This window comes from Salarias fasciatus, chromosome 5, assembly GCF_902148845.1.
Source record: "Salarias fasciatus chromosome 5, fSalaFa1.1, whole genome shotgun sequence".
NCBI classification, from domain to species: Eukaryota; Metazoa; Chordata; class Actinopteri; order Blenniiformes; family Blenniidae; genus Salarias; species Salarias fasciatus.
The window spans coordinates 9,834,030-9,848,509 of NC_043749.1; the positions used below are offsets into that span (position 1 = coordinate 9,834,030).

Sequence of the window (14,480 nt, forward strand, 5' to 3'; positions counted from 1 at the left end):
GTTCAACTTTCAGACAATAAAACGCAACACAAAGTGCTCTGAAAAGAATTCCCCAATTTATCTGTTCACATCATATTCCATGATCTCTGTAATTATCTAACACCAATAAGACTTAAAATAAACCAGTTTAATAATCATCACTGAAACTGTAAAGACTGTTATGTTTAGAATATGCAAAAAAGGTCATATTCTCTTTTAAGACCGAGATGAAGAACAGTCCATGCATTTTCAGAATGATAAAGCCCACTTCAGTTACTACCAAATGAAAGTATTCTATCCTGACTTTCATACTGAAGGTTACAGATCTGTACAAACAAACAGAACACTGGACTGACAGCTGTTTACTAATTGTTCAACAACAGCGAGAGATTAAAGGTTACACTCCAGAAGCAGTACAGGTGGCCGGTGTGTGTTTGTGTGTGTGTCTGTGTGCGTATTGTGGTGATGAGAGGGAGCTGCATTTCCGCCGGCACAGGTGCATTGTGACATGTAGCCCCTGCACAACCTTGATCTCATGCACGCTCAGACACACACACACACACACACACCGACACGCTCGCTTCAGATGCTCTGATAGGTGTCGTGTCGCCTTCAACTGCGACGACGGTGGTATTTTCAAGAGACGAGAGGAGGAGGGGATTTCACAAGAAGCAAAGATTCAGGGGTAAAAAAAAAAACTCTCGCAACAAAGTCTCCACGTGTGATCCAGGTGTGCACAGACTGTAGGTGTCACATTTTTCTCAAGAAACCGCCTAAAATACTTGGAGATTTTTCTGCAAGCGAGCATATCTGAGTCTACACGCCATGTGAGGCACTGCTGTTGTCTTCTGGCTGTTCTTCATGTTTGTGGTTGCTGCCTTTTTTTTCTTCTTCTTCTTCTTCTAATTGCAACTTTTTTTCTCCTATCTTTGAGTGGATGCTAAAACAAAATGAAGCCCATCTTCTGAAAATGGGGAGTGCCACAACAAACCACATACAGATGCTTTCCAGCACGACAATGCAGACAGTGACACAGAAACATAACGTTCAGATCTGTATCTTGGCCACATCTGCCGCCATAATTGATGGCAAACAGCTTAAGAAGCTGAAAATCTATGTGAATGAAAACATAAAACTGACCAGACTAATGTCAAGCTTCACTCCAGCCACCAAACTTAATGACCAGTACCCTCTTAGTCAGGGTGACTTCATGTTTTTTTCCACCGCCTCCCACCTCCTCCCACGCACACAAACACACAAGGGATCTGCAATTTGTTGTCTTCGCACTGGGCTTTTTTTTTTTTTTTAATTTCGCCTCTCTCACCCATTTGCGTTTTTTCCCAAGGCTGTTTCACGACACAGATCCCGATTAACGGGGGGGCGCGCTGGCGCAACTCTGTATCGGTCAACAGCTGAGCAACACATCTGCCGGGCCCCGGGTCCCCGCCAGGATGCTCTGGAGTTGATTTAGGCCGTCGCTTGACATAAACCGATAAATCTGTTGATTCCACTTCCAGAAACATCCACCCTCTCCACATATTGTTACTCTCAGCAAGCTTTTTTTTCCCCCCACAACTCCCCTTTCTTTCTTTCATCATCTCTTCTGCTGTACCTCGCCCCTCTTCTGTGAATCAACTGGCCGACCTCCACCCTGCCCGCCGCCCCCCCCCTCCCTCCATACAGCTGTTCCTTTGCCTCATGTTGCGCATTCTTTCATTCTTCAGGGCTCTGGCTGTCAGGGACCTATTACACTCCTTCCTGCTGTGTGTGTGTGTGTGTGTGTGTGTGTGAGAAAAAGAAAGAGGCAATGTAACAATTTGAGAGGAATCTAGGGCCTGAAAGACAGTGTACAGCTGCAGCGTGCAGCAGATCCCTGTCCCAAACACACACACACACACACACCACAGCTGTTTGTCTCTCACCAATTACTGTGGTCCCTGCTGGTTCTGTCCCCGTCCCCCCTCCTCCCCAGTCCCATAAGCACCTTCTTGCCGGTGCTATTTTTAGCTCCAGAGCCGAGGAGGGCCAGGGGCCCCTTCACGGCCATAATCACGGCATCCATCATGCAACCACCGCCGTCGTATTTTCAGTGCTTGACCTCCCCCTCCTTTTGTCTCCCACTCTTGGAACTTCCCCTTTCGCTGTCCTCCCCATCGTTGGGGCGCGCAGGCTCAGGTAATATACTTGGGAATGCTAAACAAAGGAAAAGCGCAACACAAAAACAGGCACCAGGCCGACAAACAACAAAGCAATTAGTCAGTGTTTGGTCTGGCTGGGACAACCGTGACCTTTCAGGAAACTCCCCCTTCCTGTGAGAGACGGGTCGGCTCACCGCTCGGCCTGCCTGAAAGCTGAGAAGCACAACAGAAAGCATTCTTGAAGGTGCGCGAGCGCGTCAGGCACAGTTGGTAAATGAATTGCTCCAGCAGGTCACGGCAACCCACAGAGGAGACGTCAGCCTGTCTACGGCTGAATGATGGTGCATGAAATCTATCGATACATGAACTTTTCATTGTCTTAACAATCATATGTAGAGTTTGCATGTTCTCCCTGTGCGTGCATGGGCTCGCTCCGGTTATTCCAATCTCCTCCAAAACATGTATTTGAGACTGGTTAATGACTCTACCTTGATCTTACTTTTTAATGTGAGTGCGTGAGTGACTGTGAGGGGGCTAATCTGTTCAACCTTAGGTGCAGAAATGTTTTCTATTTTCTTTAAAGCCACATTATGTTAAGCACTGACTTTGAGCGCAGAGGACGCGGATGTGACTTGTGGTTGCAGCAGAAGGGACATCAAAACCCATCAAGTCTCAACTGCAAGTTGCAACGTCATGTAACAAGTCATGTAAGGAACAAAAATAAAGCATTGTGCACTATAAAAAAAACTTGGCGAACATCCCAGTTCTACCAGTTAAACCAAAAACTAGAGGCATCATCATGGTACTCTGAGAGATTTCACTTTATTTGCTTCTTTCCAGTTTTTGGATATATCAGTGTGTGTGTATAAAACAAAAAGTCGTTCAAGACGTCTGCAGAGTGAAAAACATCTAGTTGAAAGCAGTGTTGATATTTCACTGTGGTGCAGTTTGATGATATCAGCATTAATACAGCATTTATCATAACAGCTTTTTCATGGAAGATTTTGTATTCTCAGGGTTCAAGACGTGTGTTTGAGGAATTTTGCATTTTTCAGAAGAATCTAAAATGAAACAAAGCTAAGTTCAGAGTGTGTGTGTGTGTGTGTGTGTGTGTGTGTGTGTGTGTGTGTGTGTGTGTGTGTGTGTGTGTGTGTGTGTGTGTGTGTATGGGCGGGCCTGACAACTTTAATTTGTAGTTTTAGTTCCTGAATCTTATTCCGGTGTCAGCTACTATCAAACTATTCAGATTTTTAAAGGTCATGACAAAAACAAATGTATGATTAATTCTTTTAATGATGAAATAAAGAGTATTTATTGCTTTAAAACACTCTAAAAATCCTAAAATAGCCAGAAGAAATGTATAATGGAAACAAGAAAACAAAGCAGAGGTGGTTGTTTTTAGACTTGGAGGAGAAGTGTTCAGCAATTTTCCCTCTTTTGTGATCTGTCTGCTCTGCTCTGGCAGATAAAGGTGTTTCCCCAGCCCCCCCCCTCTTTCCTTCTGCTTCTCCACACACTCATCTGTGGGGACTTTTAACAGGCTGCATGCAACTCTTGTTTCCAGATGAGCAGATCCCATTGTATTCCTCAAGGACTCCCAGTCTGCTTCTTATCAGCCCCAACGTCTTTTTTCTCCTTTTCCTCTCTGCCCTCCAAAAGGAACAGGTTCGCCATTTGTATCAACTTAACCATAAGGGTCCGACTTCCACTGATTGCTCTGGATTGTGAAAAATGTGTGTTCGGGGGTCTTGGGGCGTGCGTTCATCGAATACAGATTTTTTCTGTTGTGCATATTAAAACTGGCATCCTCCTGAGTGGAAATTCTGATAAGTTGCTCTCACGGAGGTAAAACGCTGAACCGATGAAACACAGAGGAAAGAATTACTTCAAGTTCATTAAATACTTGTTCCATAGAGACATATGCATCTTTTTTGGGGCTTGCTTTTCAGGAGGTTTGAATTTTTTTTGCTTCACTCGAAGTTTTCACATTGTATTCCCCCCGTAAAGTTTGTTTGAGGAGAAACTGAGACGGCTAACGCCGACCTCGCAGTCCCTCTCACTCGCCGCAAAGACAAAGGGTCATAACCTCCAAACATGAGTTTCCTTTGGTCAGTATGTTTTCCCAAAGGATGGAGTTACATTTGGAGCGGAGGGCTAATCCACCGCTGGCCGGGCGGCGGCAGAGGCGGGCGGACCACACAACAGCCGGGGGTCAGGAGAGCTGCCGACCTTTCAGCTGCACTTCTCCTGCGCAGACCGAGGAAGTCGTGGAGCATGCACTCTCTAAAATCAACACAGGTTAATTCAGTCTAACAGGACTAATGTGTGCCGGCTACGCTCTCTGTTACCGACTTGTTATGTCTGTCTGGGGCATTGTTATGTCTGCAGGCCAATCAGATAATGTATGTTTTAATAAAGTGCAAATAAAGACAAACTTAACATGAATTAATAAATGCATGTGATCCCTGCACATATATGAAGCTCTGATGGTATGATGGGAATGTGTTTCAGATAATTCTGTCTCAAGACTAGTTGATTGATTGATTGATTGATTGATTGATTTCATTAACAAACACCTTCATGGCTTTGAGCTCACACAACCTTGTCAAAGAACCGTTTACCATTCAGTTCCTCAAAATCTGACAAAGGAAAGAGAAAGAAACAATTAACAACCTCCAAACAATCAATGCTCATGAGAACAAGTCAGATTGACTCTATTTATGGTGAATACAATGAACTTTGTCTCGTAAACATCCTCTATAAACTTTGTCAAAAGGAAAATCTCTTTATTAAAAAGCCATCAGGCCTGGAGAAACAAAGCAAGCCAGGATTTTCAAGTTGGGTATTTTTAAACAGGGTTAAAAAAAATTAAAAGAAATGTATCCTCACAGACGCTAAGATTACAGAAACTACAAATCAGAAATACAAAAGACTTTCTCTTCCACTGTTTGGCCTCATTGCAAAATCATCATTTTTACAACTTGATTGTCATACTGCATGAACACCTGTACAGCTCATCTATTTAATCCGTTATTGCAGATCTAAATGAATGAATGCTCTTCACAGTTCTCAGTGGTGACAAATGTGAAAAAACCACAAGTAGCAATTTTCATTTTCTACTTTTTCTCAAGGGGAAATGCAAGTTTATCCAAATTACAGCCCCAGAATTTAATGCATCTCACAGCTATGACTTGCATTTTGCAATGCTCAATTTAATATGACCGCTATAGACTATTAAAGGAACCCACGAGGTTTGTGAGTAAATGAAGCTGTAACTGGTTAAAAGCTCCCAAATACCCCAGAGCTGTTTTCTGCTAAATCGACCGCCTACTGGATATTTTCTCCCTTGTTAATTCTACTCAGGCTGAAACAATAATTGTTGGGGTGAAATATGTTCACTTATAATGCTGAATGCTCCACTTTGAAATAGGTTGACTAAGACAGGAAAAAAAAACTCAATATGACAACAACCCTAACAAGTGATCTAAAATAATATCAATACACACACAAAAAATGCAAAAAAAGAGCATGTGAAGTCATTTTAACTTAATAATTTTTTGTGTCACATGAGCAATAACACAACATAAAGTGCTAATTTTGGCACATTAAGTGTTAGTTGTCACACTTTCACAACTGTTACATTATTTTTCATGTTTGAAATTAAGTTAAATGCTTGATGTGGCCCTGCGCGCTTTGTGCATCCCAGAGCGGCGCTTCCTGCCATTGTCTATCAGACATGACTACAAAATCTGATACACACACACACACAAACACACACAGTTTTCACCACCACCCCCCCGGAGCGAGCGCGCGGGGCTGACTGTCAGAAAGTTCCAGGGGGGCGGCTGAGGGGTGATAAGACAGAGCAACTGTGTCTTCTTTGTGGACAAAAAAAAATTAGGGGGAGTGATTAAGGAGAGAGAGACACATAGAGAGAGAGAGAGAGAGAGAGAGAGAGAGAGAGAGAGAGAGAGAGAGAGAGAGAGAGAGGTAGTCAGAAGGAAGTTCTAAACAGAGAAAAGTCAGGGGAGCTCGCGGTGTCAGGCAGTCGGACTGTGAGCGGAGCACCACTCCCCCTGTCAGAGGAGCTATCTTCTCCGCCGCCGCCGCCGCCGCCGCCGCCACGGATGAACCTCTCGCTGAATGTCAGCTCACAGAACCGGTGAGATATTGCACCGCTGTCTGATGGCTACCAGCTGTTCTGGAGCGATGTGTCTGGGAAGCGTGTCAGGGAGGGCTCAGCGCCTCTTCTGCTGTGTTGCAGATGTAGACAGAGTTTTGCTCAGGCTGAGGATGGTCCATCAAATTCCTGCTTGGGTTCATCTCCACGGTCGCTCCTGTTTTGCTTTTATTCTGTGGTGAAACCGTTATTACAGGGTCTCAGGTAGCTCCACAGCCATCAGTTGCAAATTCCTCACATTCACGCAGAATATTTGAAAAATTACAAGAGAGTCAGTGTGGCGAGCAAGAGGCGTTTAGTATGGCGTGCTTCATTTTTCTGGTTTCACTTGTTTGGGTTTGGACGCGTTGTTTCCCGGGATGGGGAAAGGGGAGAAAATTGGAACCAGAGAGACCCACCCTGCGGAGCTGCTCTGTCCATCAGGGGGAGAGCAGAGAATGAGGAGGAGACACCGAGCAGCGGTCCCAGTGAACTCTCAGCCACACGGAGATGGGAGGGATTGTTCGGCAGTGGGGATTAATTGAGCCGCTTTAACACTGACGGTCCTGTGCTTTCGAGCAAAGACCCCCGCAAGTGAGAGAGCAAACACCGAGGAAGTGTTGACACGTCCCATCCCGGTATATATTTTTTGCCCACCGGCGCATCTTTTAATAGAAAACTCCACCGGCGCCGTACATCACTTCCCCACCGCGTTATTAGAAAATATAGGCAAGGAGTTTGCAGGGCCGACTGTGTGGCAGATTTAGCCTCTCGCCCCCTCTTCCTTGTTTTTGTGCGCTCTTGCATAAATCTTGCTGCTTTGAGATGAAATGCTGGCCTCAGCCTTTGCTTACTCTGTTGCCCAAAACACTAAAGTTTTTTTTTTTTTTTGCTCTATTTTTACCCTCCCATGTGGCTCCGTTTTTAGAGACAAGCCCAGTGGTTTGTTGAACTATAAATCACTATTTAATTGCTCTGTGTCCTCTCCAAAAATAATAGGGCTTTAATGGTGACATCCATGGTTTTGTTTGGATTTGACTCAAGTAGAGGAATAATGTAACATTTTGTATTTTAAAGAGTTTGAAAATATTCTCTTGTGATAAGCTGTGTTCTGCTAATATATTGAAAGATTTAAAGGTTAGTGTATCAGCTGGGAGAATCGATTGCTGTTCAGTGCAGCAGTATCAGTGATAAAAGACAAATGTCCTTTGGCAACATGTGAAATCTGTCCGAGTATCCAAACTGTATGGAGGGCTTGATGAATGTGACAGTGTGTGACTCCGTCATTGTGATAAATCGTCAGACACCCAGTTTGTTTGGCTTGTAGAGGTCGAGGGGCAGCAGGTTAAGAGGCCACAATCAGCTAAAAGTGGCCCTCAGGGACGAACTCTCCCTCTCACAGACCAGGCTACTGCAGCTTGGCAGAGCAGACCGGACAGCATTGGGAACTCTATGTTCAGATTACATTATCCATTATCTTCATGTAAAACCTGTGAGTCTCAAACTAAAGTTTTGTGAGGATTTCTTTTTAGAAAAAAATGGGTTTGATGATGATTCTCTTGTTTTAATCTCAGGTGGTCAAAGGCGTCTTTTTATTCCATCAAGATCGTGACCTTTGAAATGTTTTCGAGATGCTTCACGACAGCATGTTTCAGACGGCTTTACTGTAAGAGAGAAGTGTGAGCGCCCAGGATGGATCACCTCTCCTTATCTCGGTCTGAAGAGGGCCCTTTGTGATAGGAGAGGCTGTGGAGTGAGACCAAGTGAGCGCTGTGAGGCGTCGAGCGGCGAACACGAGACAAGTGGCTGACAAGAGGGAAAGTCAGCGCCTGGCTGTGGTTACTTCTTTAAACAGTAGTGGGGTTATAGAAAAGTCACAAATTACTTGGAACGTTAACTCTTACATTGCATTTAATTGCCTCTCAATTAGATCTGTCTTGATAAACTACACACAGCTGCATTGTTGCAATGTGGCGACACATTAGTGAAGTCAGTCTGATGACTGATAAACTCCTCACGCTCAGCTCAATTCAAGTCAGATAGTTGGAGAAAGATGCTCTATAACCTGCGTGTTAATGGTTCTTAAAATAATAACTGGAAGCAGCAGCACATAAACAGCAGACAGCTACTGAGAAGGTGTGTTCACAAAATGCTCATAATCATCATAGTAATGCCACTCACGGCTGGTTAGTTTTTAATTTCTGATAGGACGACCGAATTTAGTGTTGGACCATCAATCTTCAATTTCTCACAGGCAGCGTCGAGAGACAGCAGCTCTGCGGCTTTACAACTTTTTCTAAATAGAAAAACCCACAGAAAGATTAGTGATTGTAGTGTTGTTATTACTTTAATTGTGTAATGAGTTTGTCAGTAGTTCAGGTAGTAGTGCTGCACATTCCTGTGATTGCAAGGCTGGTAGTTCGATCCCCACAAGTGCTTTGGGCAACTCCAAGTTGATCGCAATGATGCATGGCAGCTGTCTGCACTAGTATTTGTATTTGTGTGTTAATGTCTCGATATGACAATGTGTAAATTGTGTGAAACCGCCTAGGAAGTTAAAATGTTTTATTTACATTATTACCAGAAATACTGGAAATCCAGCAACACGCATTATTTACCTGCTGTAGATTCTCACTTCATGTTCACTCCTTCTTCTTTATCATTATTCTGACAGGCTCTTGCATGTGTTTTTAATCTCTAATCAAACAGTGAACTAGTTGAATTTCACCTCTTGAAGATGAGTACTAATGAAGCTTTAACTGCTCTAAACCATCATAGACTATATGCTTTGTTTGTATTAAGATCCAATCAATGTAAAGAGCAATGATGTGTTTCGTCTTTTATATGACAAGTTATTAATTCATGGACCAGCCTTTGTGAAAATGTTGCGTTCACAGCGGCTTCAGTGACGTCCCTCGCCTCTCAGGTTAGATCACGTTGACACGTACAATAAACAAGAAGCCACATGTTCCAAGGCTTGCAAACTGTTCTTAAAATTTGTGTTTGAACTTTTTTTCCACGCGTGCTCAACGCAGGAGTGCGAAGGCGTCGTAAAGCAACACGCTTTCCCGCGTCTGTTTCCAGAGAAACGAGGCGAGCGCCGAGTGCTGCCGCTCCCCTCTGTGGTCTCGCTCTGCTTTGCTGTCGGGGATGGAAAGGCTTTAGATGCTACCCACCGCTGTGAAGCAGCCTCCAGCACCTCCTCGGTTCAAAGTTACCACACAGCTGCCAGCTCCGGCTCGGTGGGACCGACCCGAGCAGGCGTTCTTTCTAACACGCAGAGTTTAATGAAGAACGCTAACGTGCTGCGTTCTCACAGTTTAACATTTGAAATAAATGTTTGGATTTCATTTTTTACTTTTTTTTTTTTCATTCATAGACCAGTTTTATTAACATTAGGTTCTTATTCTGAAGCAGAATTGACAGTATTTCTGTTTTCAGGAGTTACTGTTTTCACTCACTTACAGTCTGATACAGTTTGACTTCAACGATATGTTGAAAAGCAGTGAAATAAAAGCAGTTGGTTAATACATGTAATAATATGTCTTTCTGAAAAAACTGAGGTAACAACTATGAAGTCATTTTGCGACGTATTACTAGATGGTTGTACTTCCTTCTACAGCATCAAAAATAACAAAATCACTCCATGGCACTGGATGTGGTAACATCAAGATCTTCTGTCATTTTGTTATTTAGACACATTGAATTGATCTCGATGTTTAAACAGTCACTGTGAGATTGAATCCTGATGTTGGCTCTGGTCTAGTTTGCTCAACAAGTAGCTAACTTTGCTGCTTGACATTTACTGGACTCGGGGATGAAATAAGTTGCTCACTGCAGTTTAATTAGGAGCCAATGCAAGTGTTTGAAAATGAAATAAAGGGGACGATATGTAAATTGAAAGAAATGAGCTGGAAAAACTTTAGTCGGGTGAAAAGCAAAGCCTTCTTTTAGACAATATAAGACAAATCTTTTTTATTATTATCATTATTTAAATATATTATTGCCGTTGAGTACTTCATGTTTGCCCCAAACTCAAACTCCATGACAACCATGACTGCTAGTTTAGCAAACTGTAGATCCAACTCTATTCCCTCAAAAGTGTTTTTGCCTGTGTCACAATATGACTTCATACTAAAAATAAGACATGCCAACCAAACAGGATTAAAAAATGTGCTCAGTCTGAGTTCATGCTGGGCTTCGGGGTCATTTTGTGTCACATCTACACGTTCTCCTTTAGTTTGCATGGATTTCCTCCCCAGTCTCAAGACTCATTTTTAAGGTTAATAGGTGACTCTAAATCTCCTTTAGGAGTGAATATGGGTGTGTGTCTGTGTGCGTCTGACCTGTGATGGACTGGTGACCTGTCCAGGGTGCAGCCCGCCTCCTCCCACACTCAGCTTTGATCAGCTCCAGCGCCCCGCGACCCTGAGCTGGATAAAGTGGTACAGAAGATGGATGGATGGAGAAAATGGGCTGAGCTATTTCACTGATATGTGACTTGTTGGTGGGCTGCTGGATGTTAAGTGTGGAGTTGGACAAACCAGATGAATATACTTAATAACTTAAGATTTTGCAGTGCAAAAGTCAGACAGAGGTATGTCTCTTCTTTCCATCTGTGGGGTGACTAATCGGCCCTTTTGGCAAACTGAGTATACTTTTAAACCTATTAAACTACTTTTAGACTATTGAACCTAAAAGAAAGCAAATTGACAGGACATTTTAAAAGTGACACGTGCAGATTTTGGGTTTATTCTGCCTTTGTGGCATTGTTTTGTTTATATTCTCACCTCAGAGTCTGTTTTGTGTACATATGAGTGTGGTTGGACAGGGTGAAAGATGTTTTTAGATCCGCAACTTGTACCCTACTGCCAGAAAAAGTACCTACCTGATTACTTCACACACTCCTTAAAACGGACCGTGGTGTTTACTGTATCACTCCAGTATTATATCCTTTATCCACATCAAATCATTAATTTCAGAGCAAAAAATGACTCCCCTTTGCCAAAAAAAGAAGTTGTTCCTGGGTGTTTATACTGATCAGAGACATTGCTTTACCCTGTATTTATTGTTCGCACCCCAATACCTTTTCCTGCACATAATCACTTTGTTATCCACCATATCTTTTCCTCAGCTTATTTCTTTTTTTTTTTTTTTTGTTTTCATCCTTTCTGGCAATCTGCCCTGCAACTGCTGCTCCCTCCATCACTGTATTGCTTGACTGCATTCCTCTCATTCCTACCGGCTTCCTGTGACTGGAAGGGAAGAAAAGCCCCACAGGCCACAAACCCTCCACCTTCCAGTCGTGCCCCTGTGTGCCACATGTGTCAGCTCTCCCCTTCGTCATCGCGCCATTCAGTTTTTCAAAAACGTCCAGGAGTTTAGTGGAAAGTTGAATGAGCGTGAGAGCCTGGTGGCAGGATGACTTCTCCAGAGCGTATTGTTCACTTCAAGGTGGGGATGTTTTTAATGAGCGCTGTTTAATGACTCTGCTTATCTCTCTCAAGCATCCATGTATTTATGGATACAAACACAAAGGCTGACATACCGACGCTCTGACCAAAACACTGACACGGTGCCAGCGGTGACGCTGCCTCTTGGTGGCAACAGTAATCTCAAGATAGCGTGAAGCTAAACGATAAGAAGTATCGACCTCTTGACATCAGATGATGGAAGGGAAACAGAAATACGTACATCAGTCGTGCAAGGCCAATAACCAAACATCCTTTAATTTTCTAATAAATTCATGTATGTTTATCATATAATTCTATTCTGGTTGAGTAAATGCTTTTACATCGCAAGCTAAAAAAATAAATGCACGTTTTACTTATTGATATTTAAATACTTTTTTTAAAGTTGATTTTAAAAGAATGCAATTTTAGGGGAAAACATTTCAGGACAGTTTTTTCATGTGAAGAGAAGCGTGAAGCATGTGCTCCTCAAACTGGAATGTTATGAAATTGAATTTGTTTGAGTGTAAGTCAGATTATTCAGGCCACCGTCAGCCCCGTGACTCCGGGATGGACGGTTATATCCTGCCAAGAGTGCAGGAGGGAAAGACACACTGTTGTTGGAATCAGACAGCTGACCCCGTTGTTGATTGCTGTCCTCCCATTCCACTTTCTGCTCTGAATACATGATGAAACTGAACTTTAGCAGCACAGAGTCGCATTTTGATCTGCTCTTGTCTTTCTTTCAGGACTTGGAAACTCCCAATGGTATCCAACGTTGTCGTTACAGACATTTATTTTTTGCCATCAAGTTTTACTGCGTTCAGCAATGAGCAACTGTCAAATTTATCTGTAGACTTTGCTACAAATTGCTTGTGTGCTATCAGACATTAAAATGAAAAGACATTAGTCTTGCTTTATTAGCATGTCCCCAACTTGTTCACAACGTTTCTGATTTTTCCTGAATTAAAAAAAATCATGGAAAATTTGCAATAAAGTAGAGGTTTAAAAACATATGACTGGAGGCTGACGTTCTGTTCTCCATATCCTAAATATTTTTGCACAGCCTCCTGTGGTTGTTCAGTCATTGTGGTTGTTGTATTACCTTTCTTTTTTCAGTTCTGAGTTGTGTAACACCTTGTGTTATTGTGTCAAAATGCATTGGCTGATTATGTAAGTCATTATTGGAGTGATATTCCTGCTCTTTTTTTGTGTGTTGTCAGCCTGAACTGAGCTGCTAAATGCTGTGTCATCAGCATATTTGCACATAAATAGCTCAAATTAATTATATGTAATTGAAAGTTTGTCAGCAGTGAATGAAACTTTGAAAAGATTTGAGCCCTGCCCCTGATTCATTTTTTTTATGCGCTTACTGTAATTACTGCTATTCCTGGAGAGATGCGCATTTTGTCTGACATAACCAAAGTGACTCAGTCTTTTGTCGTGTTTTAGTTTCAGCTCTCGCTGTACCTGTACTACCACTTTCCTTTGGAAGAAAATTCAAGCAGTTCAGTCTATATTTGTCTCTGAGAAACGTTTCAGTCTGTCGACTGCACCTGCGGACCTTTTTCATTACTGACATTATGAGTTATTAAAAAAGCGCGAGTGACATTTGAATAAATGTTGGTTGGTTGATTAAAACAACCACGCCTGTTTTAGTTTCAGACCTCTGATAATGCTCCCATTGACTCACTGGCACATAGACATAATTCACAGGGACAAATGAGTAATAGAGCCTTTGTTACTAACCTATTAATAGCAACACCTGTGATTTACCTATTGTTCATAAGTACAGATGTCTTCCAGGTGTGTTTTTCTTTACATTTTTAATTATACAGTCAACACAGAAAGAGGCTCATAGCCTGGTTGTCACAAAGAAAAAAAACTCCACTGCAGACATCTCTGTGGGTGTCCACAAAACAAAATGTACTCGGAGGATAGAGACACCTTTCGAGTGAGCAGTTGATCACATCAGAGAGTTTTCTTTCACACTTCTAACCAGGGGGCCTCTCACAGTTTCAGGGGAGGTCCCATGCTAGAAATGAAATAGTTACAGCAAAATCACACTGCTTTCTTTTACTGAGGACTCATGCATAAGGTTAGACCCACGACTTACTGCCACATGGAAATTTAGGAATTACATGTTACAGAATTTTGTTGTTGGCTGAGTGAATATCAGGGAGGAAGGTGGTCATGGTCTCCAGCTGTATTAGCTGTTACGCTCATGGTTTTTCACTGTACTTTAGTTTATGTTGATTTGATTTCATCATGTGTGCATTACCGCCCATTCTAAAAGCGTGTTTTTGTAAAATTAAAAAGCCTATTAGTTTTGGAAATTTTGTAATACTTCCCACTTTGGTTTTTCTTCACAAATCACATTAGCTCTAACTATCAAATGTTTTATATTAAACAAGTTAGGGAAAAGGGAAAGGCAGAAGTGTTAAATGAAACACTTTCTTTGTAGGGTTGACTGTGATGGTGTCATATTTTAGAAGTCATGCAGGAGTTAAAGGAAATCTCTACATGAGATAAAATTCTTACTGGATCTCTTTGTAAAGGTTTCCTCATTCCTATTGTTTCATACGTAATAGGGTCCTTAAAAAATAAAAATAAATCTGGATTGGTAGAATGTGGCATTATAAAGGGTCAAGTCAGAGGGGTCAAACATAAAGCTTCAATTTGTGAAGGAAATGACCAACTAAACTGAATACACTTCTGTCGACTTTTTAGCAGTTTTCCTCGGCATGCAAAAGG

At 42.3% G+C, this 14,480-nt stretch overlaps 1 protein-coding gene across 1 annotated transcript in view; it reads left to right on the forward strand.

The window, feature by feature from the left end:
• Positions 1 to 6,126: 6,126 nt before the first annotated feature.
• The window catches only part of LOC115388805 (histone deacetylase 7-like), a 42,326-nt gene continuing 33,972 nt past the window's right edge, over positions 6,127 to 14,480 (forward strand). Inside the window, exon 1 of the mRNA XM_030092084.1 lies at positions 6,127 to 6,279. Coding sequence (XP_029947944.1) covers positions 6,261 to 6,279 — 19 coding nt within the window. The 5' untranslated portion in view covers positions 6,127 to 6,260. The remainder of the gene's footprint in view (positions 6,280 to 14,480) is intronic.